Source organism: Rhea americana, unplaced genomic scaffold, assembly GCF_003343005.1.
Source record: "Rhea americana isolate MKP2758 unplaced genomic scaffold, rheAme1 scaffold_304, whole genome shotgun sequence".
In the NCBI taxonomy this organism is placed as follows: Eukaryota; Metazoa; Chordata; class Aves; order Rheiformes; family Rheidae; genus Rhea; species Rhea americana.
Window position 1 is genome coordinate 150,392 of NW_028186429.1, and position 24,637 is coordinate 175,028.

General features: G+C 38.3%; 1 protein-coding gene across 2 annotated transcripts in view; it reads left to right on the top strand.

Annotated features, from left to right (window-relative positions):
- SLC44A5 (solute carrier family 44 member 5) overlaps positions 1–24,637 on the top strand; it is a 108,603-nt gene that overhangs the window by 70,765 nt on the left and 13,201 nt on the right. For both annotated transcript variants that reach the window (XM_085309822.1, XM_085309821.1), the window contains exons 4-15: positions 5,099–5,183; positions 7,456–7,540; positions 10,290–10,418; positions 11,189–11,249; positions 12,879–13,002; positions 14,201–14,284; positions 16,745–16,857; positions 17,070–17,201; positions 19,665–19,764; positions 21,450–21,542; positions 22,511–22,598; positions 23,857–24,119. In XM_085309822.1, the coding sequence (XP_085165948.1) occupies positions 5,099–5,183; positions 7,456–7,540; positions 10,290–10,418; positions 11,189–11,249; positions 12,879–13,002; positions 14,201–14,284; positions 16,745–16,857; positions 17,070–17,201; positions 19,665–19,764; positions 21,450–21,542; positions 22,511–22,598; positions 23,857–24,119 (1,357 nt within the window). The remainder of the gene's footprint in view (positions 1–5,098; positions 5,184–7,455; positions 7,541–10,289; positions 10,419–11,188; positions 11,250–12,878; positions 13,003–14,200; positions 14,285–16,744; positions 16,858–17,069; positions 17,202–19,664; positions 19,765–21,449; positions 21,543–22,510; positions 22,599–23,856; positions 24,120–24,637) is intronic.

The following is a 24,637-nucleotide window of genomic DNA, read 5'->3' on the forward strand; positions in this document are numbered from 1 at the left end:
CTTGTCTTATACTGTGATTCATCTATTCTTTTTGCTATAGTTTATTTCTAAGTAAAAGATGAGATCTACTTTGGTCCGGTTTCAGGGGCTATCCCTGCTCAAAATGCATGAGAGTCAATAAAGTTTACATAAAGAGGAGGTAGATTGTAAATCAATCCTTAGACATGAATTATGCCTTAGGTATCTCCTCTTCATTGGCTTATTAGAGAAACAATAAAAAGTAGATTCTTCCAGTTTCTTGAGTATGTATGAACCACCTTTTGGATCCTTGTTTAATCCGTCTAACATGCTCTAGGTGACCCTGCTTGAGCGGGGGGTTAGACTAGATGATCTCCAACCTTACCGATTCTGAGATTCTATATGATTCTGTGACTGGAGAAATAAGGCATAAACACAGGCTCACCACACAAAACTGCTGTGGTTGAGAATCTGGGTCGAATTCTGCTTGGTTACATATGTATGTGTAGCTCCCATAGGCTTCAACTGTATGTGAGCCTATTTAACAGTGAGGGAAAATTTGTTTCATTGTATGTTTCAAGACAGCTGAAATGTAGTCTGAGTAAAAGGTAATCAAACCTCCTTCAAAGATCAAATGATTTATGGTAATAGCCTTTCTCTGTCCTGCTTCAGTGATGGCTACTGTTGAATAACCGTACTGAATAGACATACTTATTATTTGAGTTATTCTTTGCTGTCATTGTTTTAATTTTACAGATGAATTAATAGTGCCAGTTTAGAATTCCATATAGTTTTATTTCTCATGATGCTAACTTAGCTCTTAATATTTATTTCACAGACAATGGGGTTATGAAGGAGATACTTTTTAAAAAAAGTTTAGTTTCTAGTTTAAGATGGTTTTAATTCAGCAAAATGAACATAAAAAGGCAGCCAATAAGTTATCTTAGAAAAGAGCATCGCACTTCAAATGGGAGATTAATTAAAAGTAATATCATTTGTTGTGATGTAGATCCAGCCCTGAGCTCTCTAGTTCATATATGAACTAGACCATGACATCATTAAGAGCTCTGTGTGCAAGAAGAAATAATTTTCCCTCGTAATGCTGAGATCCTAATTGGTGGCTTCAGTGCATGTGGCATCTATCCTCAGAATGCAGCTTTACAATTTGCAGTATCAAAGTTCTCCAGTGCTGTCCTTTACATTAAAAGAACAATGTGCAGTTTTTATTCTAAGATGTACTTAACTATGCTGAAGAGTTAGGATCATGAGTAACAATCAGTAAACCATGTCTTCAACTTGTAGTACCTTATATTCAAGGATTTGCAACATCATTAGAGATTGTTCTTCCATTTTAGCATTACTCTGTTTTTATTTAAAAAAAATGCTTAATGGATTCAAATCCTAAATGAGAACTTGAGATCATGTAAATTTTTTGATGACAATGTACATTGCTCTTCATGCAATTTTATGCAATTTTGTAACTCCATCTATGAAATCTTTGCTTTTTTAGAGCATTGTTTATTTTAAGGTATATATCTGAGGACTAACCTCTGCCCTGATAGATCACCTCTGAAGTAGTGAACAGTTCCCCCCCCGCCCTTCCCCCTCCCAATACAGAACTGGATGTAGTCTTGCTCCGAGGGATGTTTATACAACAGCAGTACCACAACATGGATTTACAAGTTCAGCATCATATGTTGTATTATCTGCTTCACTGCATTAGTAAATTGCTTGTGTTAAAAAGCCATAAGCACAATTTGGCAGGCCTGTTTCTCCACATATTAAAGCATTAAAAATATACCTTTAAGGGAGATAAAATAATGATATGAAAGCCTGCGCTTTCAAAAATACATTGTAAAGGGAATGAGAATGAGTCTAAACAGATTTGTTAATTTTTAAGCATCAGTGGGTGCCTTTGTTCTGATCACACTTACTCCTTGACAGGGAGTTTTCTAGCCTTTGTAACCACTGATACAACTACAGGACAGAAAAACAGGAATGCATCTGCTGAATGTTTAGGATGACAGACATTAACTATTTTTGATGCTGTCCATGTTTGTTCACTCCACATCAGTAAAAGCACAGTGACATAATTACAGGCCTCCTGATAGTGGATCCCAGTCAAATGTTGTATTGGTGTTGTATGCAGTCCCACTGCTGCTCTGAGGGTTTACTCAGTTGTGTAATAAGGTTGAACTATTTTTTAATTTTTCTTATTTAGCGCAGATGCCTGTATCAGCACTCTGGCTGCAGCCTTATGAGCATCAGAATATGCTGGAATAAAAAATCTATATGACTTGATTCCATTTCATTTACTTCTTGATACTGGGTCACCAGTCATGTGGCACAACCAAGAAAACATGGTGCTGCCCTGTCACGATAGCCTTGTTCCCTCAATGAGAACTATTGAATTAGGTACAATGCTTCACTGAGTAGGCTGGAAAAAGGTGTATTTATCATATGGATTCCATTGCTCCAAGTTTACCAAGAAAGTAACAGAGGAGGAAGTTTATTAATGTTGCTGCTTAGACCTGGCACAGGCACTTTTCTGTTCTGTTGGTTGTTTCCCGTCTCATTTTCTGCTGCAGAGTTAGTCAAATGTTTTTGTGGTCTAAAGCACACCAATTCTCCTTGATTCCACTTTGCAATTTAGTTGAGAGGGATCTTCTTGCATCTACCAGCAGCTGATCCCACTAATGGAATTTCACAGAAAAGTGCATTAAATCTCTTTTTTTCAAAGCAGATTCTTTTTAATACTGTTTTATTGCCTCAACGTGACAGACGCCTAGGCACACAGGACAGCGACTACCAAGCAAGAGTAGCTGTAGGCAATTTGAGAAGGGCAAAGCAAGTACAGTCCGTACGGAACAGAAATACTATTGAGAAGCTGCAGAACAAAGGAGTGAGCAGAATGTTCTGTTGTTTGCACTTCACTAATTTCTACTAATCATTGGGAAATGTACTGCAAAAGAAGAATGATGAAATTTTGTGAGATCAAGGAGCGATACAAAACCAGTGAAACCAAGAGAGCCTTTTGAAAGATTTCAGCAGACTTTATATTAGAGCAAAAAGAATATGAGGATAATATACTGCTCTGCTCATTTCATGAGCTAAGTTTTATTCCTGATGGCTATTTTAGTCCACTCAAACATACTGACAAACATAGGCCTGAGTAATACAGCCATTCTTGTGGAAAGATTCTTCGTAACGGATTGCTGTGCATGCAAGTGATGGACTGAAATAGTAAACGAAATTATCTTGCAACATTTTCCTCCTTTCCTCCAGGTTTGTCTGAGGAGGGAAAAATAACTCCAGATTTAAATGCTAACTAGGAAAGAGATACTGTTGGCAGTAGGAGCTACTTCCAAATTCTAAAGAAAGCAGATAAAAGCTTTGCTGATTCTCATCAGCACTTTAAATCTGGCATAAGGGACTTTACTGCTTCCTGTTGTGCTAATGTTAGAAAAAAATACACTCAAATACAAAAAACCTGTCCTTTTAGTAATTTGCCAAACTAATTTTAAAAAGGTGGGGGGGAGGGGAATGTAAGAAACGGCTAACGTAGAAAAGTCACCTAGCATTGTACAAGTAAGTCCTGAAGGCCTTTCTGGTCTGTATAGGATCTTGATTCATTTGGACCAAGGCTTTTAAGTATACAAAAAGCATGGTAATATTAAAATGGAAGGAAAACTCCTTATTGTCAGAGTAATGGTGGAAGAAATTGTACATAGTGTAACCTACAGACTCGGTGCAACCAACAAAGAGTTATCAGCTCTCTGAATTCATGTACACATGTATAATTGAGTAATCAACTGGCTGTAGAAATTCGTAGGAGAAAGGTGATACCTCCTAAATGTTCCTGTTAAGTAAAGCTAATGAAATAAGTTAAGGGGTTTCATATAGGCTGAAGTGTTTTAGTTTTCTGTGAGTATCAGAAGAGCACAGTATGAAATACGTTAATCTGAATATTCAGAAAGTGTTTGATACTGAGCAGCAGGTTAATTTACAAACCCCAACACACAGTAAAACTAAGATGTATTAAAATAAGCAAGGATTCATTTTGGTAACCTAAACCCATTCAAGGTGAAAGGTAGCATTACAGGTAGATAGATAGTAGTATAGCTATTTGCAAGTTATTCATTTTATGTTACGTATTGAGGCCAATCACCAAACAGATAGATTTGCAATATGCTGCTCTGACATCTTACGTAGATTTTTGTCTCCACTGCCGCCATGAATGTCATATCTTAAGTGCTGCTATTACCAAAGTGACAGTGGAGAAAATGATGGTTTCACAACTGGCTAAATTCAGTGCCATAAAATTGAGAGAAAATGGGGTTTATTACAGAGAAGCAAGTTCAAGGTGGTTTGAATATATCAAAGCCTAAAGCGTATGATAAGTGGCTTCTGATGTTCACTGTATAGTGCAAGGGAGCAAAGATTGGGATTAAAATCTTAACACCTGTAATTTTTTACAAAGTACAAGCACAAGGAAATGGTTAGGAGAGGATCAGCAGTGATAGTCATCTAGCAAACCTGATTTTAGGGTGCCAGCACAGGGTATTGATGTGGAGTTACATTTTGTTTTAATGTTTTAATTTACTAAATGAGAGGTTATTTCCATTTCTAATGCATCTGGAGCCCATTAGATTCAGTCACACCCTGTGTGTTGTCTATCACATACCCAGGTAATCCTGTTCATTTCAGTGCAATTGGAAGTGTCTGTGAGTGATGAGTTTTGCCTGCAGTTAACTAAGTTTCTACCTGAGTTAGCTTCATATTTCTCTGTGGCTGCAAGTCAACAGAGCTCTTCTTTCTCATTTTAATAAGCGTTGTTTTCTAAGGCCATTACCTCATAGTTTGGATGCAACCCAGATTTGTGTCCTGAAGGTAAAAGTGAACTGGCCTGCTCTTTTACTGATGCATCCATATTTTATTCTTTTTAATTTTACTTCACTTTATTTTTTTTTTCATTAAGAAATCTACTATTTAGGGAAAATCAGTCCTCTTCAGTGGCCATTGAGAAAGATTAAAATGATACATGAGAGGTGATGCATTTTCCTGCTAGTGAATTTCAACTATTAGCAAGCTACTGCTGGATAGTTGATTTAAATGATATAAGATGTATGTATTTTTGCAGCTTGGGTGCATGGTGACCCCAGGAAAGTTGTTTATCCAACTGACAGCTATGGGCAGTTCTGTGGTCAAAAAGATACCCTCAATGAGTGAGTACTAAATCCATTCACTGACCTTTATTTCTCATGCACTGTGAATAACAAATGAGGTTTCAAATTCTCCATCTGCTTGGGGTTCTTGTGGGAAGCTGAAGAGGCAGTAACACTTGTCTTCCTCTTACTGTATTTACTCTAGATAAAGAGTCAGAAACAGCTTAGTTGCTCGGTGCAAATCTAGACACAAGTTATTACTGTAATGCAATTATTTTCATTATTGGGAGAATGCTTTTGGTAAAATACCGATATAACTTAAAGACTGCATCACTAATTACACAGAAAGCAACTAGGTGGCACAGCTACTAGCTGCAGAGTTTAGGACATTTAACTAACTCTCTGAGAAATCCTTCTGTCCTCCCAGGATAGGAGTAATCCAACCTGGTTCTCAGTATTTCTCAACAGGCACCAAATACCAGAAAAGACCATAAGGAAAAGTTATTTTGTTCTGCTGCTTGCCAGGTGCCAGAAAGAGGAGAACAGGTGGTCTGTGAGACAGGCAACTGTAACCCTGTCTTCCCAGGGGCTATCAGTCAAAAGGCTTTATTTCCTTGTTTCATTTTCCCAATCTTTTAAATTTGTGCCTATAAGAATTAATTAAACGAATTGGCTTATATCTGTAGAGTACTTGTAAATGAAAATAGCTTCTCAGACAAGAAAGATGTGACATCATTTTTTTTCTCTGAAAATCAAAGACTGTTTTATGAAACAAAATTTGAGAAAGATTTTTGCTTTTTTTTCTCCTCTCATTCTCCCTCATAAATAGCCATTATTAGACACACTGTGTATTTAACTATAAAGGATACAAGTCTATAAAGGACAAACACAGCCTCTCTGTGGCTGCTTTCTGGTGTTACATATATGTTTAGTCTTCTCTGCTGTTAATATGAGCAAGTGTGCATAGATATCAGAATAAAAGAATTTACTAATGGCATGGATTTTGCTAAGCAGCTTACAGATTATAAATACTCTGAAGAAGCTGTTGAAGAAAGATGACATTTCAGCCCAATATTTTACTCAATTGTTTTGAAAAAACAGCTAATGTTTGCAAATTGTATTTGTCAGGAAGTATGTTTTGTTAAATAGTGCATAATAGAAGATATCTTGGTGCGAACATCTTAACCTTTTGAAATATCAGGGTAGTTGAGCTAACTGCAGTTTTAATGGGAGCTTGAATATGCGGTGATGATATAGTACAGACTTTGAAGACATAGCCTTATTCAGCAGTTGAAGGGAGCCATGTGCTGGTTGGAGATCAGAGGATATGTCACTGGATTGGGGAACACAGTGAGAGAGGCAGGAGCCGGACCTATGCCCAGTCAGCCTGGCTTTCCCAAGCACCCTGCTCCCCTCTCGTGCTGCTGCTTGCTCCGAAGCCCCTGCACACAGTAGAGATAGGCCACAGCAGAGCATGTGAGCCATTATTTTGTGTAGGGACAGAGTGTAGTCCTGGTATGGCCAGCTGACTGTCAAGCCTCATGTAGAAAGGAGAGGACTAGTGCTGTGCCATCATCACTGGAGCTATTTGATAGTTTTCTGATGAAGAAGAGTTGAACAGCAGATTTTGCTTTTTTTCAAAACCCGGATATTTGCATCCGGACATCTTGGGGTGATGAAATTTCAGCAAATCTAAGTTGAGCTAAGACCTACCTATAGGTCCCAGGTTTCAGAAGATGAAAATATATGGATTCTGGGACAAAACCCCTCAGTCTGGGAACACTAGCTTGGCCCTTATTGATATCAAAGGAGGCGTATCAGCATTCCTATCAGATACTATTATCATCCTGTTTCCTGGGCAGCTGCTTTGAGTTTCCAACCATAAAAAGCTCTAGATCGATTTTGATACTAATTAATAAAATAATCAGCTTTCACAGTGTGGTGTTGCTGATAGCAATTTTCTGTGTGGTGTGTACAGGATATGTTCAGCATAAGCAAAGGGAGCACAGTATTCTGCAGAGGTATTCCACAAGATAGCTTTGCACTTTTTAGAGGCAGGACTGCAGACACCTGTAATAGTGCCTGGGATGGTTTCAGCTCAAATGATGTGGAAAAACTGCCTCAAAATTATTATTTCTTAGAACAAATATCTTTGGTTTAAAAAATGTCTTGGCACAGAACATTCAGGGTCTGCTTGTGTTTTGTTTTTGTCTTGGATTTGCAATATGACTATTTGGGGAAACAGGATTGATTGATACTTATCAATCTAAGTATGCTGGGATGTATAAGAACCCTGCTAACACAATTAACTATCTTATATCCACTTCTGTAGGAACAAGACCATTTTGTTTTACTTTAACATTCTGAAATGTGCCAGCCCAGCAGTGTTAATAAACCTACAGTGCCCTACAACACAGGTGAGTAAAACACAGAGATAAAATATTTTTCCTATCTTTTAGTCATGGTGCTTAAGAACTAGACATACTTTTTTGGAATATAAAAAAATGCTGGTCATATCCTGCATAGTATGATCTGATCATGTTATCTGTAACATATATAATACATAGTATCTGTAGCCTGTGATGATCAGGAGAAAATACATAGAAGTGCACAGGATTATGTATTTTGGATCTGTTGGATCCAGCAGTTTATTACTCCTGAATCCATCACAAGCAGCTGTCCAGTAATAAGAATTGTGTGCAGAATATAATTTTGATTGACATCTAGGGCTTTCTAAGCTAAACATGTTCAAGAAATTCTGCATATCCCCAATGACAGAAGTATTTGGGTGTGGTAAGATCATACAGTACTTTCAAAATTGAATATTTGAAAGCTTGTTTTTGCCTTATGCCACGGTTTGCGCTCCCTCAGCTGTGCTGCAGCTCTCTGCAAAGCTGTAACATAATCCTAGTCACCAAGTTGGTGTGGGTTAGAAGTGTCCTCCTAATGTTTTGACTCTGAGACTGTTTCACAGTCGTTCTTTGGTGAGCACAAGCAGTCATGTCAGTGCCTCTCAGGAGGCAGCACATGATGATGTCGGTAGGTTAGGCAGGGCTGCCCTGACCCTGCTTGCTGCTGAAGTGGTAGTTGTGCTATGCAACTCAACTGCAGGGAGCAGAGTGTGGTCTCAGTCACCTTGACAGTGTTCAATGAAATCTAGTGTTACTTTGGATTTGAGCTGTTACATGATAATGAATTTACTGATTACAAATGTTAAATGACTATTTATTTGACCAGTATTTAAAAATGGTTCCCATTCCAGCTTGCTGTTACTCCTGATCCTCATCCTTGCCAGATGTTTTTTGCCCATCAGTTAGTGTGACTGTGGGGCCTATGTGGCACAGTGAAGAGATGTCACTCTCTAGCAGGGAGGAGCAGGAACTCTCTTAAAACTGGTCAGCTGCAAATAGAATGGAAACTTCCTCGGTCAGCAGCAAATTTCCTTCAGGAAGCCCCATGTGCCCACACTTGTACTGTCACCCTACAGTCTTTAGGCTCATCAGCATTGGCAGGGCAGCCTGTTTAAAAATAACGAAGTCTGGTGTTCTGGTCAAGCTAGCAGTGATGGTGGGTCAAGCAAAATGAAATACTTGTTGAAAGAGGATGTTGAAGGGGAGTGATGCTATCTTGTCTATTTTCAAACATACAATGTCTCCAAACCTGAGAGAGTTTTTTGAATGCTATTTGTTCCTGCAGATGTTTAATTCTCTGATCCTTTGTGAAAATATTGAAGAAACTTTTGCTTGAAAATTCCTCTTTTGAACTGTAGACAAGGTCCTTCACTCCTATCCCACTTAAAGCAAGTATTTCATGAGAGGAAAGTAAGAACTGAGCGTGGAGAAAGCCTTGGTTCTAGAGTCAAGCTGTGGATTTACAAAGTTCACTGAACACATAGGCAGCATGTTTCATTGCCCTGTTTCATAGATGGGAAACTGAGCTTACAGTAAAGTGCACGCTCATAGCCACCTATTGTCTTAATAAGGACAAAACTCATCTTTTCTTGTGCCTTGGCCTGTAGCTAGTCCATGGGACTGTATTGCTCATCTGGAAAGCCTCTCTTGCAACATCCAGCCTAAGGGTTAGTACAAGATCTTTTCCCCAAATCCATTCAGAGGTGACATATGGCAGAATGCCCTTGAGGTAAAATACGCTTTCCTTCATGATTTTGCTCTGGTGCCTGGGTAACAGAGCTTTGCGAAGGGTGTCTGGATAGCATAGCTTTGGAAACAGAAGACAGCATTCCAGAAAGCGCTAAAACCTTCTAGAAAGACAGACTTCAGATTGGCTTTCACTTGATCAGAATTGAGATATGCTAAAGAGGTCAGAATAGCTGTACATTTCCATCACGGCTTACTTCAGTGGCCACTTATTTCTGTGGCCAGGAAAGCCTGCTGAGTCTTGGTACGGGGACAGCTGCTTGTCCAGTACGTAAACCAAAACCACAGCCTCCAAGTGGATGCGTTCATCAAACCCCAGTCCTCACTTAGTTTCTCACATAAATCTTTTTATATTGGCTTTGCTTGGAGAGGTGTGAATTTCATTCCTGGTGCGTGCACCCTACTTGCTTTTAACCTTTGTCGTTAGTCAGTGGCACAAAATAATCACCTTCATATGAGTGATTCAAACCTAACTTGACTTCAACAGCATCAGTAGAGATGTGTTTCACTGAAGAGACTGGGTGGAGCGGTGAAGTGATTTTGGCTGCATGAGACATTTTTGAATAAAGTTCTCTATAAACATAATAGATAAATGCCACATGTCCTATGAAAGTAGCTCTTGCACTAGCTTGCTTGTAATCACTGCTGCTGGTAAAAGTGGAGTAGGGGAGGGACTGACAGATCTTTCTTTTCTATAAGGCTAAAAAAAATTTTGTAGTTATCTACCAAAATACATAGAACCTAAAAAAAAAACGAAAGGTGTTTTGGTATGCCGTATATAAGGATAGATTTTGAAAGTGTATTCTATCAAAGGATTTTAAGTGTTCACCTAGGGATTTAAAAGAAAGAAAATTGTTTTAAACAGTACAGCAAGTATTACAGCAGTCACTCTCATAAAACAGAGCGCTTTTATAGGAGGCCGTTTTTTGTCTTTTTTTTTGACTGCATTGACTTTTCTTCCCCTTCTCTACCTCCAGTGTGTCTTTACTCATTTTAATTTTTCTTACAGCTTTGCGTCTCAAAGTGCCCAGACAGGTTTGCAACCTACATAGATGTTCAGGCTTCCTACAGATATAAACCAGATAACTGGAATTACTTCAAGCAGTTCTGCAAACCTGGTTTTAACAATCCTCGCAAGGTGTGTATGTATCAATGGATGATGTGATACATTTTTGCTTCAGGCATTATGTAATAGGCATGGTTTTATGGAGCTGCATCAAAGCAATGAATTATTCCACTTTTCATCGAACAAGGAGTTGTCCCATGTATGTGATTTAACACCGATTTAATCAAATTTGAAGGTCTCTTAAGCACACACAATCTCCCAGTCTTTAAATGATTGCTATTTGTTTAAAAGCATGTCTACAGTTACACATGTAATTGCAGTATTGTGGAAGGTGGTCTCCTCCAATACTTAAGTACTTCACACCAGTAAAGCATCTTAAACAAACTCTCGGGACTTTTGAGTCATCCACAGATACTTAGTTAATATTTTTAGCTAGGAAAATTAATCCATCTTTGCTGTAATTGACTTTGCATTCAAATGTACTGCAATATTCCTCTTATCTTTAAAACACATTGCAAATCAACTAGAATTAATTATGTTAAATTTTTGTTCTTTAACAGTAAGGTTGAAGAGCAGGCAAAGAACAGTTGTGCAGTCACCTCTGGTTTAGGTGCAGATCCAATGTGAACAGGTCTTTGTCACTAAAAAAGGCAAGAATAGTTTTTTTTCTCAAATCACATGTGGCAGTTGGAATTCTCACATCATGAGTGTGTATTGCAGCTCCACCAGTCAAATTCGGGAGGAGACTACAAAGCCCAGTTTGGGACATTTTCTCAGATTGAGTGAGAGATGAAAAGCACTATTGTGCTATGTTCACCAATTCCTGTTTTTCTCCTTTTTAGTCTGTTGCTCAAGTCCTGCGTGATGAAGATTGCCCTTCAATGATCATTCCAAGCAGGCCTTGTAAGTGGCTCTACTTACACACATCTCAACAGAATAGTAGTGTTCCCATTAAATAAAAACTGCATTCTGAGAAGTGTTTTTCTGACAAGGTCACTAGGAGCTGTCTGTTATCTGTCAGTGACATCCAAATCAATTTTAGACAGCTTGCAAATGTAAAGATTTTTTTTTTCTAGCTGCCAGCCATGAAAGTTCAGCTTATGATCAAGTCAAGCTGAGTTCTTGCTCATGAATCATCACTAACAACGAAAACTCTATAGTTTGAATGATGCTTTCTGTATGTAATGCTTTCTGTCACTTGCCTGTGAGCAAGCAATCCCACTGGCAATCAGGCAAATACCATGAGTGCAGGAAGGCTCATATAGCCACCTGTTTAGAGTTCAGATGATACTTGAGCCCCGTTACAATACAGCTTGCTCTTCAGTTGAGGCTGGTTCTACAGGCTTACAGATGAATCAAGGGGGGAAAAGATATTTTTGTCATCAAGGTCAGCAGGTATTTCAGAACAGGCAGCTACAGGTTGCAGAACTGATCACAGCTGCGAGAGTGTAATACCAGGAGCATCTGCCACTGGTCCAGAAGCTCATGCAGAGAAAGAGCGAGCTGTTTATTTTTCCTTGCTTTAAAGAAGGGATCAGATAAACCAAGGACAGATCATCAAAAAGAGAAACTATGGATTCAGCTAAAAATATTATTAAACCTGATGTATTGACCCAAAAGGCAGAAAGTTAATTTGCAAGAATCTAGTATCTTCTTGCAGGCTACAGTAGAGGGCAAAGGTTACTGGGGGAGGAAGAAAGACATGTAACTTAATTATTTCCTCAGAATAATTGGTGGGGTAGATATTCTAATTTTTCCAGAATGAGGACTGGTTATTGAAACTTGGCATCAGTGTTTGTTGGAACTTGACAGTGAAAGCATAGCCTTGTTATATAAACTTAATATACAGCTGTGTAGGAGGACTGATCTCTAATTCTGTTCAGAATGAAAACCATGACTTTTTGCAGCCAAGGACAGGATGCCATAAATGAGGACATAACCCCCTTCTTTTCTCTCTTTTACAATCACCTCCTCCCTCTGTCTAACCAATAGTTTGCCTCCTCTCCAAGAATTCCCACTGATAGTGGCTGGTACTGCAGCTTATCTGGCGTAGGGAGGCAGTAGAACTTGCTTCTATGTGTTACTTTGGGGACTAATACCATTCATGACCAGTCACACTGAGTCTGTACCTGGAGACTAATTTGATTATTATCATGCAAACGACATATCTGAGCGGCTGCCCAGATACTGACTGGACTAGAAGGTCTGCATTTACTACAAATACTTAAAGTACTACCTTTACCACTATTGTTATTTGGTAGCACCTAGACTCTTTAGTCAAAGGCTAGGATCTCACCATGCCTAAACTTGTACAACAAGAGACAAGAAGCCCCAAGGCATAAAAGTCAGCATCTTGAATATAATGACTCTTCTACAGTTTGTCAAAGTCAACATATCAACAGATCACTAATTGAAAAAACAATTGGTTATGTATCTGAAATGATTTTAATATAAACAAGTAATATTTTGATGTAAAATACAAATGATGCAAGTGCATGTAATATGTATCCTGTTTTTTGATATTTTGAATAGTTCTTAAGAGATGCTTTCCAGACTTCTCCACAAAGAATGGTGTGCTGACTGTGGCAAATCAAACTACCTTCAAGGATGGAAGAGGGAAAACAAGAAATGTGACTGATCTCAGGGAAGCTGCAAAGTACGTTTTACTCTTCACCATTGCTTTTGTTTGTTGGGTTCTGAGTTTGTGAATTAATTTAGAAATTGAAGAAGAATTCAGAATCCATTGTAGCAAATAGATGAAGGAAACTAGGCCAGATTTGTGAAGAAATAGTATTGTTGTGCCTGAGCACCTGCAAAATTCCGGTAGGGGAGACCAGCACTGTGACATGCAAAAAAGAGCTGAGCTAAAAGTTTGAGTCTGATGTCTCAGAGTGATTGGTTGTCAGTTTTTAAATCATTATTGTTTGTTTTCCTAGCAAAACTTAGTGCTAAACGAAGCAAAAGGAGGCTCAAAATGAAACCCTTATGCTGCAGAACACAGGCCGGCCTCTAATGGCCTTGCCCCCGTCTGCCTGTGATAGCCTAACAAACTATCTCAGCTAACCAGCTGTCTAGTACTATGGGCATCCCGCCTGTTAAGGCTGCTCCTATTGGGTTTAACTGTGACTAAAAGTTAAAAAGTAGCGTACTGAAGTCGCTAGTGCATGGCAATACCTCCCTTACAGAGGGATGGGAGAAAACTGTTGTAACAGCCTAGCTTCTCCAGCTGCTTTCAGTCCTCAGTCTAGCTGAAGAATGGGGGGACCTTCTCATGCCTTTCAATCCAAAGCATCTGTCTTATAGCCCTTTACCTACCCTCATAATGCCTACACTTCATTAAATTCCCTTCTGCTGGCATTTACAACTACGTTGCCTGTTCTTGCCATATTCTTCATTTCTTCTTAAGAAAAAGTTAATGTTGGAGAGTACTTTAGGAGATTGGAAAACAATCCCCTAAGGTCGGCTTATTGCTTGACTGTTTCCTGCTTCTCTGCTATTGGTGGTCTCAGAGTTACAGCTATACGATTTTCGGGACTTTGTAGATTTCAGTAGTACTTTTTTTGTGCCATAATAAGTAATTAAATGTGGTGATAATTAACACTCATAGAACTTTTTTAATATATTTTTTTCAGGATCTGTACAGACCTTTTTACACAGGCTTTTTCAGCCCTTCTAACTTAGCAGAATTTTGATTGATGTGAATTTAGTTGATGTTTGCCTTGTTACAGAACTGGAATTGCAGGATATTAATATAGTCTTCTTACTAGCAATGGTTTTTGTTTTCACTTGACCTATTTGTTGTTTAAATAAATCCTCTACTTTTCAAGGTAAAGCAACCTTTGTCTTTTTTTCAGTGGCATCAATATTGTCCTGGATGCAAGATCAGTTGGAATGAAAATTTTTGAAGATTATGCCAGTTCTTGGTATTGGATTTTAATGTAAGATTTTTAATGGGTATTTGTAATTTTTCCAAATTCACTTTGGACCGTGCAAGAAGTGAAAAAATAAATCATGTATGTGTTTGTTACCAATCCTACTTTTAAACTCGAAGAGCAAATGTAATTTCCTTTTATCACATTGTAGTATATTAAGTAAGGATAGTGCAGCATACACATAGAGTAGCAATTGTTCTAAAGCAAGTTTTTGATATTTTACCAGGCAGAAAAAGAGTAGGCTCTGACTTCTACTGTAGAATCCATCTGTGTGGTAATTCCAAAGCCAAAATACTCCACAATTAAGAGACTTTCAGACAATAACATTTGGTAATACCATTAGAATGTTTATCTAACAGGTGGTTTCTAAATTCATGCCTGCAAAATACAGTTAAAACCATCATAAATCTTCTACTGCCAGTGCACTGGGCAGAGCAAGAATGAAAAACTTCGAATGGTATTGTCTTCTTGCAATTAATAATTAATAAATCTTGCAATTAATATTCACTAATCACCAGTTAGTAAAAATACAGCACTGAAACAAATGAAGCAACTGCCTTGTCCATGCAAATACTTAAGTATATGTTTAGCCAGTTAGTAGTGTTGTGGGCAGGTAAGCATGTTGATCACTTTAAACAGAAGCAGACAGACAACCTAGAGCATGCGTGTATTAAGCATACGTTATTCAGCCCTGGATGCAAATCCGCTCATAAAACAATAAAATAACAAACTTTAGGTAATAAACTGCATGTGGAGAATTATTAAAAAGTAGCTTCAACAGTCAGTTAAGAAATAGAACATGTCGGCTTTTAAAGCTGTCCCAGTCAGTGGCAGGAGGACAGCTTTCTTGTAGTCTGATTTTGTGCCCACAGTAGTCAGTGGCAAGAAACCCACATCAGTGTTCAGCAGGCTCAGCTCTATGTCTGAATCTCTTACTGAAATTAGAAGGAACAGGCTTGTGGTGCAGATTCTTCCAAAGGAGATGTCACTAAACAGGCTGGAGAAAGAACTGGCCATTTTTGAACAGAGATTCTAAATATTGAGAGCCAGTTTCCACATTTCCAGAATAATTTCTTTTTAAAGACTTCTTTCTGAAGTAGTTGGATAGAATTTTCTTCACACTGCTTCAGGATACTTCAAGTGATTTCTGGCTAAACATTTGCTGTGCCAGAGTTTGGGTGATGACAGTGCAGGACTGATAGTCAGAGAAGGCTGGATTAAAAATTAAGTATGAAATTCCTCTAGTCTTTTTAGCCTACCCAAAAAGAATAGCAGCTTTCAAGCCTCAAAGACAATAGGTCTGCTGAGGACAGCTCTTGCCGTACACTTAGTTTTGGTGTTACAGGGACTCATGTATATATAAAGAGATTCAAACAAATGTCTGTACTTCAGCAGCCCTAAGGTCCAAAATTGCAGGGTTTTTGAGGAACATCATCTAAATTTCAAACAAGTCATTCAGAAGGGAAAATGTCATGCTAGGAAGTCTTTAAAGGGCTAAGATTTAAGATTTAAAATTTTCAGATAAGCTGATGTTCTTCTCTTTCTTGGTCCTCTGCCAACCTGGCTTAGTTTGCTCTAGAATTCTCAGTGATTTTGTTTGATTATGATCAGGCTGACCCAAGCAAGGCAAAATACAAAATTTTAAATTTTTTTATAAGTCTGTGCTAACATAACATTCTTTCAACATCTACTGAAAACTTTAGAGAAATGAAAAATTCTATGAAGCATCTCAGCTGAATGTTTATTCAAGGGGGTTATTACTCATAGTGCTTTACGATTAGTAAAATGGCCTTTTGCAGTCATTTTTCTGCTTTTCTTTGAAAAAGAGTGAAATCACATTGATTATTTCCTTACTGCAGACCAGAGATCGAAAAGATGCTCTGTAGATGCCTATTATAATTGTTCTTTAGGAAAGTCAGCTTTTACCGCTTTGTTTTTATGTATCAGAATGCAGAGAATGATCATTCCCTCTTCTGATGGGCGAAGTCACTGGTTTCCTTCCTAAATTTAATGATCTTTTGCTAAGAAAGCTCTTAGAATGCCAAATTTTTAACATTCTTTTCAAGTAGGGGACATAAAACTGTAAGCTCCCCACCCATATAGATACTCCTCCAATATACTTTCTATACTGTGGACTAGATATGTCCTGAAAAAGGCAGTTCGTTCCTCAGCTGCTGTAAATGACCAGAAGGGCAGTGCACTAGTCCCATTCAGCCAAGCTGAGGACTTAGTATGTAGATATGTTTCTGGCTCTATTCTGTGAGCTTACTGTAAATAAGCTGTTGGTTTCCAATAACAGATGATATTCAAGAGGATGTATCTCATAAATACATTTTGAAAGATTTTGAAATACATTGTTTTGAATCCTTCTCATGTGAGACTGTGACTTTCATTTGGAGGAACAAGCATTGTAAGAAAGTGAAGTCTCACACTTTTTTTCTTTATCTTTGTCTCCTGTTTTCCCAGTGGGCTGTTCATTGCAATGGTTGTGAGTCTGCTCTTCCTTGTGCTATTAAGGTTCACAGCCGGGGTCCTTTTCTGGATCTTCATCTTTGGTGTGATTGGAATTATAGGATATGGTAGGTGCAATCTGCGAGCCTCTTAGGCTATCTTTTGTTGATGCTTGATCTTTCTTTTCTATAGATGTGATTTTATAATTCACTAGTCTCATAGTAATGCATTTCTGATTTTTGCTTATCTAACACTTGGGTTGTAAAACATTTTTATTTTTTTAACTTGTGTCTCTGTGCTCTTCAGAAATTCTCATTTTTTGTTGATTGTCTTTTAAAAGGCATCTGGCATTGTTACTGGGAGTATAGTCATCTCAAGGGAATACCTGGATCTGACCTCACTGTTTATGATATTGGATTCCAGACAGACTTCAGAGTATATCTGCAACTGAGGCAAACATGGTTAGCATTTAGTAAGTGCACTTTAAATTTGGTATCTCTTAATAGATGTTCACGAGAACCAATCACTGTCTTGTTACAGTTTCTGCCTTGTTAAGTCTCCTCCTTGAAAGATGTCACATGGCGAGGTAAGTTGAATGCTTGTGCTATCAGCGTTCCCCTTCTGTAACCTTCAGTCTTCATAATGGGGAAGTATTCCACAATAAGTAAGGCAGTCCTGATGAAGCTGTAGGAGGAAGGGCATTTTTCTCTCCCCGTTTGTCTGTTGTCCTCTGTGAAGGCTCTAGAAGCATCAACAGAGTTATCAATAAAGATACACATTTTCATAAGACTCTTGTGACCAGGTCACTGAATTTTCTTGGAGGCTGGTCTACCGTAGAATGAACCACTGTGAATTTCATCACGTTTAATTCCAAGTGCTTCATTGCCTTTCTGTGCAGAGGCAGATAACAACATGGGTATTTAGAACAAATGCCTAGAGGAACAAGAAAGCCTGCAGCACACACATCCCTCCCCAGGAAAGGAGGAGCAGAGGAGACAACAAATATTTGGCAAATGTTAATCACACTGCTGTTGCTACTCTATTGGAAGGCACACAGATACTGTGAATAGGACGATGAATGTTATATATATATATATATATATATATATGTATGTATGTATATCTATGTGTGTGTGTGTGTGTGTGTGTGTATATATACACACATACACACCTAGATATAAAATACTACCTTTCCCTGTTTGTAGCTAAATTAATGGAGCAGCATTTCACTGCTTAAATCTCTTCTCTACATTATGTTTTCACTTACCTGTGTGTTTGGATCATTGAACTAATGGAGCATCTTCTACATATTGTTGAGGCAAATCTTCTTGGTATGCTATCCCTAGGGGGTATTACGACAGAACCATGTTTTCCCTAATAACGCTCCAAGCTCTTGGCCTGGCCCATTCTTACCAACCAATGTGCATAGTTTATGTAGAGCTCAGTATCCTTTGCGGAAAAGGAAATTGAGGTACTCAGGAATGAAATGATGTGTCCAAAGTCAGGCAACAGAGCAGTTAAATACCCATCAAGAAAATGCAGATCCCTCCATCCTAGTCCATAATTCATCATAGGATGAATTACACTAACTAAACAGACCTGAATTGGAATGAGAACATTAGAGAAACTGTATTAAAGATTAGTCTGTGTTTTTTCGTGGAGAATCTTCTCAAAATAGGTGCTGAAATCCAGGTAGCAAAAACCTGTCATAACAAAGTCTGCAGCTGTAAGCAGCACAGTAGTTACTTGCCAAGTGTCGTTCTGATGGCTAAGGATGCTGGTAAAACCTAGGGCTGTGATTTAACCGCATCTGTGAATATCTGTGTCTGGATTCTGAGGCTGTCAAAGCTGTGGGCCTTAGAAGCCAATTCCCATCTGCCAGTGATAACCTCCAGATGAACCAAGACACAGGAATATTATCCCCTCTGCCTTCCTCCCCAAACGCTTCCTGGTTTCAGCTGGAGGAGAAGACCCCACCGTATGCAACCATACATACCATTGCTGGACTATTCAGATGTTTCCTGACTGACTGAAGCACCCCAAATTAATGAATGTACCTCAGGATCAGAGAAGATGTGCTTCAGGCATTAAGGATCCTGTCCTTTCCTTTTAAAGTCTAGAGAAGTTTTTACTTTCTTCAGCAGAAGTCGATTTTGAACTAAAACAAATAGAAAACAGACTGAAGCTGACTTTGAACTAGATTTGGGTTCTGGTTCAAACACTGCTCTTAACTAAGAGAGGAGCCTTCTGGGACGTCACTCTCGGATCTCTGACCTCAGAGCAAGTTAGTATGATTCCAGCAGTACTACTGCAAGGTGAAAATAATCTGCCCCAAAGTGCCTTGTCCTAGTCTCTCCTTTTTAAAAAGGAGATGAAAGGAATGCATGCTAAGTTAATGTTTACACCAACTTATTGATTTAAGTGCATTTAAATGTTGGAATAAGATACATCGTAGAAATGTACTTTTTATGAAAAGTCATAAACTTTGGTGCAAATTGGACTCTCCGTGTACTACCTTTTTATTTTATTGCATCTAGATACAGCAGCAGTAGAGTATGAACATTGAAAATGCTTGTTTATGAATAATAGAATTTAAGGGTAAACTGTATAGCCAAATGCTAGTATTTTTTTTTTAGTGAATGATTGTCTTTGTCTAAGGATGATATGTTCTATTTTTATTCTGAAATTAAAAATCCTAATATTAGAGTCCTACACGTCCTAACTCCTGCATGTAGAATTCCCCTACAGTTGGAGTTACCAATTTATGAAGTGGAATCGAAGGCTTACAGGTGCAGTGAAAGAGAGAACTGCTCTAGCAGAGAGTTGTTCATGGGGTTCGTGAACAGTATTACAAAATATGAGGATGGTACTACTAATTTACAGAGTTAACATATTGGTTTGGTTCCTGATTTTTTTGTTTTGTTTTGTTTTACAGTGATAATACTTTGTGTTGTTGAGGTCATAATCATATTGATGCTAATCTTCCTGAGGAATCGAATCCGGATTGCTATTGCCCTGTTGAAGGAAGGCAGTAGGTGTGTTTGTCTGAATTTAATGTATCTTTAATAAATGAACTCTAGGGTACGCTCTTCCTCAGTTTCATCTTGCACAACCAAGGGCAGAAAGTTAGGGGTAAAGCACAGCGTAGGGATTACTGAGCAGAACAGGCAGTGTAAGGAATACGAGTTCTTTGTTAACGAGGTCTTCTGCAACTACTAATGTAGACCATAGCAGTTAATGCTGGCATCACCCCCAATTCCACTTATTAGTGCCTGTTGATTAAAATCCAGGAACACTTTAATGCTTTGCAACACTTCTGTTCACAACTTTGACAGATAGAAGCATTTCAGAAATTTCATAAACTGAGAAGTGAAAACATCCTCTAGTTTTTCAGCAGTGTGGAAATGTCACTTGAGGGTGAAATTTTTATGTGTAATGAAACACTGTAAATAATTATTGTTGACTTAACAGACCATGCCCTGTATTCAGAAATGTGAAAAACTAATTGCTGATGGCTGGGAATCAAATAATGTTTTTCAGTACTTTTTAACTATTCTCTCAAAAACATCACTATTTATAATACAAATAAATGACTTGAAATCCATAGGTAGGAACAATCAGTTTGTTGGAGTAATTGCCTATAGTTTTACTAGAAACTATCAAGGCCACCTATGAACTACTGAACACTGTTAATATGTGGTGATTGTTTCTCAGATAGCATAAGATTATGTTTTCCTATGTGACTCTTAACGTATTATTTCATCCTTAGACTGGGAAAGGATTTGGCACAGTTACTGGAAAGAAATTAGAAAAATGAGAAGAGGTACATGAGAGGGCTCTAAAGAGAACCAACCTGTAGGCTTCAGTGAAAAAAACACGTGTTCTTCGATGTTACACCAAGTGTGACACGATACTCAGCTAATGCTGTTCACCTGCGAGATAGGTGTAGTCAGTTTAGCCAGAGGGGCTGCAGCATGTCACTTGCTGGCAGAGCAGGAGCTAGTGTGCTCATGCTCCCGCCAGCTGGTTGCATTCCAGCCGCAACAAGTGTTCTAGACTTTTCATCAGCCTCTGAAGCATCTGCCTTGATGTGGAAAGGAGCTCTCTAAGCTGTTAACGTAGAACACCCTTTATTCTTTTTGTATGCCAACAGCCAAAGGCCCCCACTACCCATTTATGGCACATTCAGGAAGGTGTCAGAATGCACAGACTGGTCGAATGTCCCTACACCAAAGTAGCTAGTACTTAGGGCAGGAAAGGGGCTGGGAAGAGAGTCCTCATAGGCAAAGTGGTGAGAGGTGGTTTAAGGCTGCATAGGATCAGAAGGGAGAGTGTAGGAGCTGAGCAGTGTGGGATGTAGAAATAAAGGGTAATATTTGCAGCAGGCACAAGAAGATGTAGTCAGACTGGGTTTATTACCTGGAAAGACCAGAATCTGTAAAGCAGGAGTGCAAAAAGAGCAAGTAGGAGACAGACTTGAATATGGCAGATAGATGAAGGTGCCTGTACTGCTACTGGTAAAGGAGGAATGGTATAAGTAATACAGAAGATGAGAAGCTGTTTGAAGACAGAACCAGCAGTATTCTGAGATCCCAGCTCTGGATTATGTTGTCTGTATCAATAGGTAGCTCACAGTAAAAAAGGATCATGACAGAAAACTGATAAAAAGTTTGTTTCTTAAATTATTGTAGCTTTCTGAGATACTTTGTTTCCTTCACAGGGCTATTGGCTATATAATGTCTACATTGTTCTACCCAATTGTCACCTTCTTACTCATTGCAATTTGTATTTCCTACTGGGCTGTGACAGCTGTGTATCCTTCTATATGTGTATCTCTCTGGAAAGGTCTTATGTTCTGCAAGACCAGACAGTGATCTGCTATATCACCTTAGCCAAGCAGTAATATCAGGAGGGCTATTTAGTCGCTCAGAACTTGTTCTCCCGATGCAGGATTGTTCCTCACCACACGTCTGTATGTGATGTACAAATCTGACAGTGCATTTTAATTTCATTAAAAAGAATTGGACTGAAATTCATGTTAGGGCGGGAGTAGCATACAATGCTCTATTCAATGCTCTATAACCTAAGATTGACTTTAAGGGATAAAATAGGTCTTTCAGCAAAGATTGAATATGGCCTTTAGTGTACTGCATGTACTACAGACCCCATGTTAATGGTCTCTTATTTAGTTGAGGAAGCTCCAGGTTATTTTTTGTTCAGAGAAGTATAGGAAAGGACTGAGAGAACATAGAGTGGACTGAGTTCTCTCTAAAATGCACAACAGCAACCACCAACTGTTCCTGGAACAGCAAGGGTTGACAGGGTGTCAGAAAGGGGAAGTTTTGCTTTCTGAAAACAAATTGTTCTTCCCTCATATGTGAAGATGTTCAGCTGTTGCTGTTCAGGACAATGTTAACTTCCTTATGCTTTGTGTCTGATTCCAGTAAAGCAAGAACTGACAAAGATGCACTGGGTGTTTTGCCTTGTCATCGCTAGATGTATAGGAGAGGCTGAAGCATCTTACAAGGTTATTTCCCTTGCCTGTTCTGGGCAGCGATTATCATCATAGTTTGGAGGCGGAGTTTTCCTTAGTTTTCTAGATATTGAGAGAATTCAGTCTGTTCTATCAGCCCTTTATATACACCTCTGCAAAACAAGAGAACAAGAGCAAATTTTCTGTTATCTGCATAAGTTGTTTAGAGCTAGTGATTCCTCACTGCGGAATCTTAAGTTGCCCGAAGTCTACAGTTCAGCAATTCTTCCTTAAAACAGTTTATTCAGTTTTCTGGCTACATCAGGAGAGCCTGTGTATAAGGTAATGGCTAATCAAACATTGTGCAAGTATGCAAACCTGAGTTGTGACCCAGAGGTAAGTGTAACTAATATTTACCTCTAGTAAAATGGTATGCTAATTGCATTTCTTAATTGATATTAAGTCTCTGTGCAATGCAAGTAGAAAACATGCATATTTGTAAGCAATAATTACTCATGTTAAATACTCAAATAGTAGTTATGTTCAGATAATGCTTTCTTTGTTCAAAGCGGTTTACAGATACACTAATTAATCTGCTAAACTAGCCTGTGAAGCAACTAGATACTAATAGTTCTATTTTACAGGCTGAGAAAGAGACACAGAGATGAGGGTTTTTTTTTATTTTCAGGGCTGTTCTCAAATTCTTGAGGTTTCTGTTTTGGGGTCTGCAAAAGACAATGGAAGATTTTAAAAATTAGGCCTCAAACCTGTCCAAGGACCAGACATATTTTAGAAGCAGAAACTCAAATAAATATTTGGATTTTCTCAGCACAACAATGGCCTTTATAAAGGTCCAAAATATTTGACTTTTAAAAGTCAAATATTTTCACTGTGGGATTGAATTCAAATATTTTTTTGAAAACCAGAAGTATTTATGAAATGTTATATCAGTATGGTTATCTTTAGGTATTTAAATTTCAATGGAATACTATAGTATCTGTATCCCAAACAATTCCCCATTCTGCTTATGCCTGAACACTGAAAAAGAAAGGGATTAGAAATAGACTGTTGTCATTTCATTGCCCATGCTGGGAAAGTACATGATATGAACAACAGAAATAGGAAAAAGTAATTCAACTGTAAAGATGGCTTCTATTTTAATACTTTGAGATGTGTAAGGGAAGCTGTGACCATATCCTCAGCATATATAAAATGTCATGACTCAGCTGACTTCAATTCAACAGTGATAATTTATCCAAGCTGCAGATTTGGCCTCTGTTTTTTAAATAACAATATATTTTACCCGAGCATCTTTTATTTAATGAAACTGAGCAGTTTAGGTGTCTTAAAAGTAGATTTCTGAAATTCAAATTCCATTTGTATAGATTTCAGGCAGAACTCTTGCTGGTATTTCAAGTTTGTATGGTGAACAGCCCTGCTTACTAACTGCACGGTTCAAAATTTAGCACCTACCTAAGACGTTAATATGAACTCTTAGATATGTGAATAGTTTTAAAACTATTGGAGTGCAATGTTGAATGAGCTAATGAAACATCAGAATATATGTGATTTGTATTAAGCCACTGAATTTCAAAGACTTTATACAGAGAATTCATTGCTTATTATTATGTGTTTTTTTTTTCTTTCTGTACAGACTTTTAACACAACCAATGTGACCAAACTTTGTCCAGGTGCTCAGTGTACTTTTGCATTTTATGGAGGAGAAAGCTTATACCATAAATACATCTTCGTCTTTCAGTTAGCCAATGTCTTTGTCTTTCTTTGGCTGGTAAACTTTGCAATTGCACTGGGACAGTGTACCCTTGCTGGTGCCTTTGCCTCTTATTACTGGGCCTTTCGGAAACCTGCTGATATTCCACTGTGGCCACTCTTCTCTTCATTTGGGCGAGCAATACGGTATGAATATAAACCTGATTGTGAGTCCTGTCATGTTTCCTAAAGGTGCTCTTTTTACACCTAGGGTAACAGGGCTTAGAATGTCAAATGGCAGTGGTTAGGCAGGAAAGCCTAGCCATTAGAGGCTCAGTCTTTCTCATTAGAAGTTCATCACTTCTTGTAAACTTAGAGATGATGTGCTGATGTATTAAGTACCTAGTTTAATAGTTTAATTTACTAGTTTGCTATTACAGTTAAGCTGTAAAGATTTAAAAATCAAAATTGTAAGAGCAGTGTAATAATAACTATCTTTTGGTAAACAGAGACTCTCTTAGATAGCTAGTTCCCATTCCACATCGTAGCTAGGCTGGTGTAATTGTGTCCCATGGATATTTGTCCCATGGATACTCTGTCCAAGCTACAATTGCCATCATTCTAGAACAATTGCTTCTCTTCCAAAATTATTCAGAGGGATTGGCTGATAGCAGATGAGCCGTAATGATCTGAGTCATACTATGCACCCTAGACAGCCTGAGGTA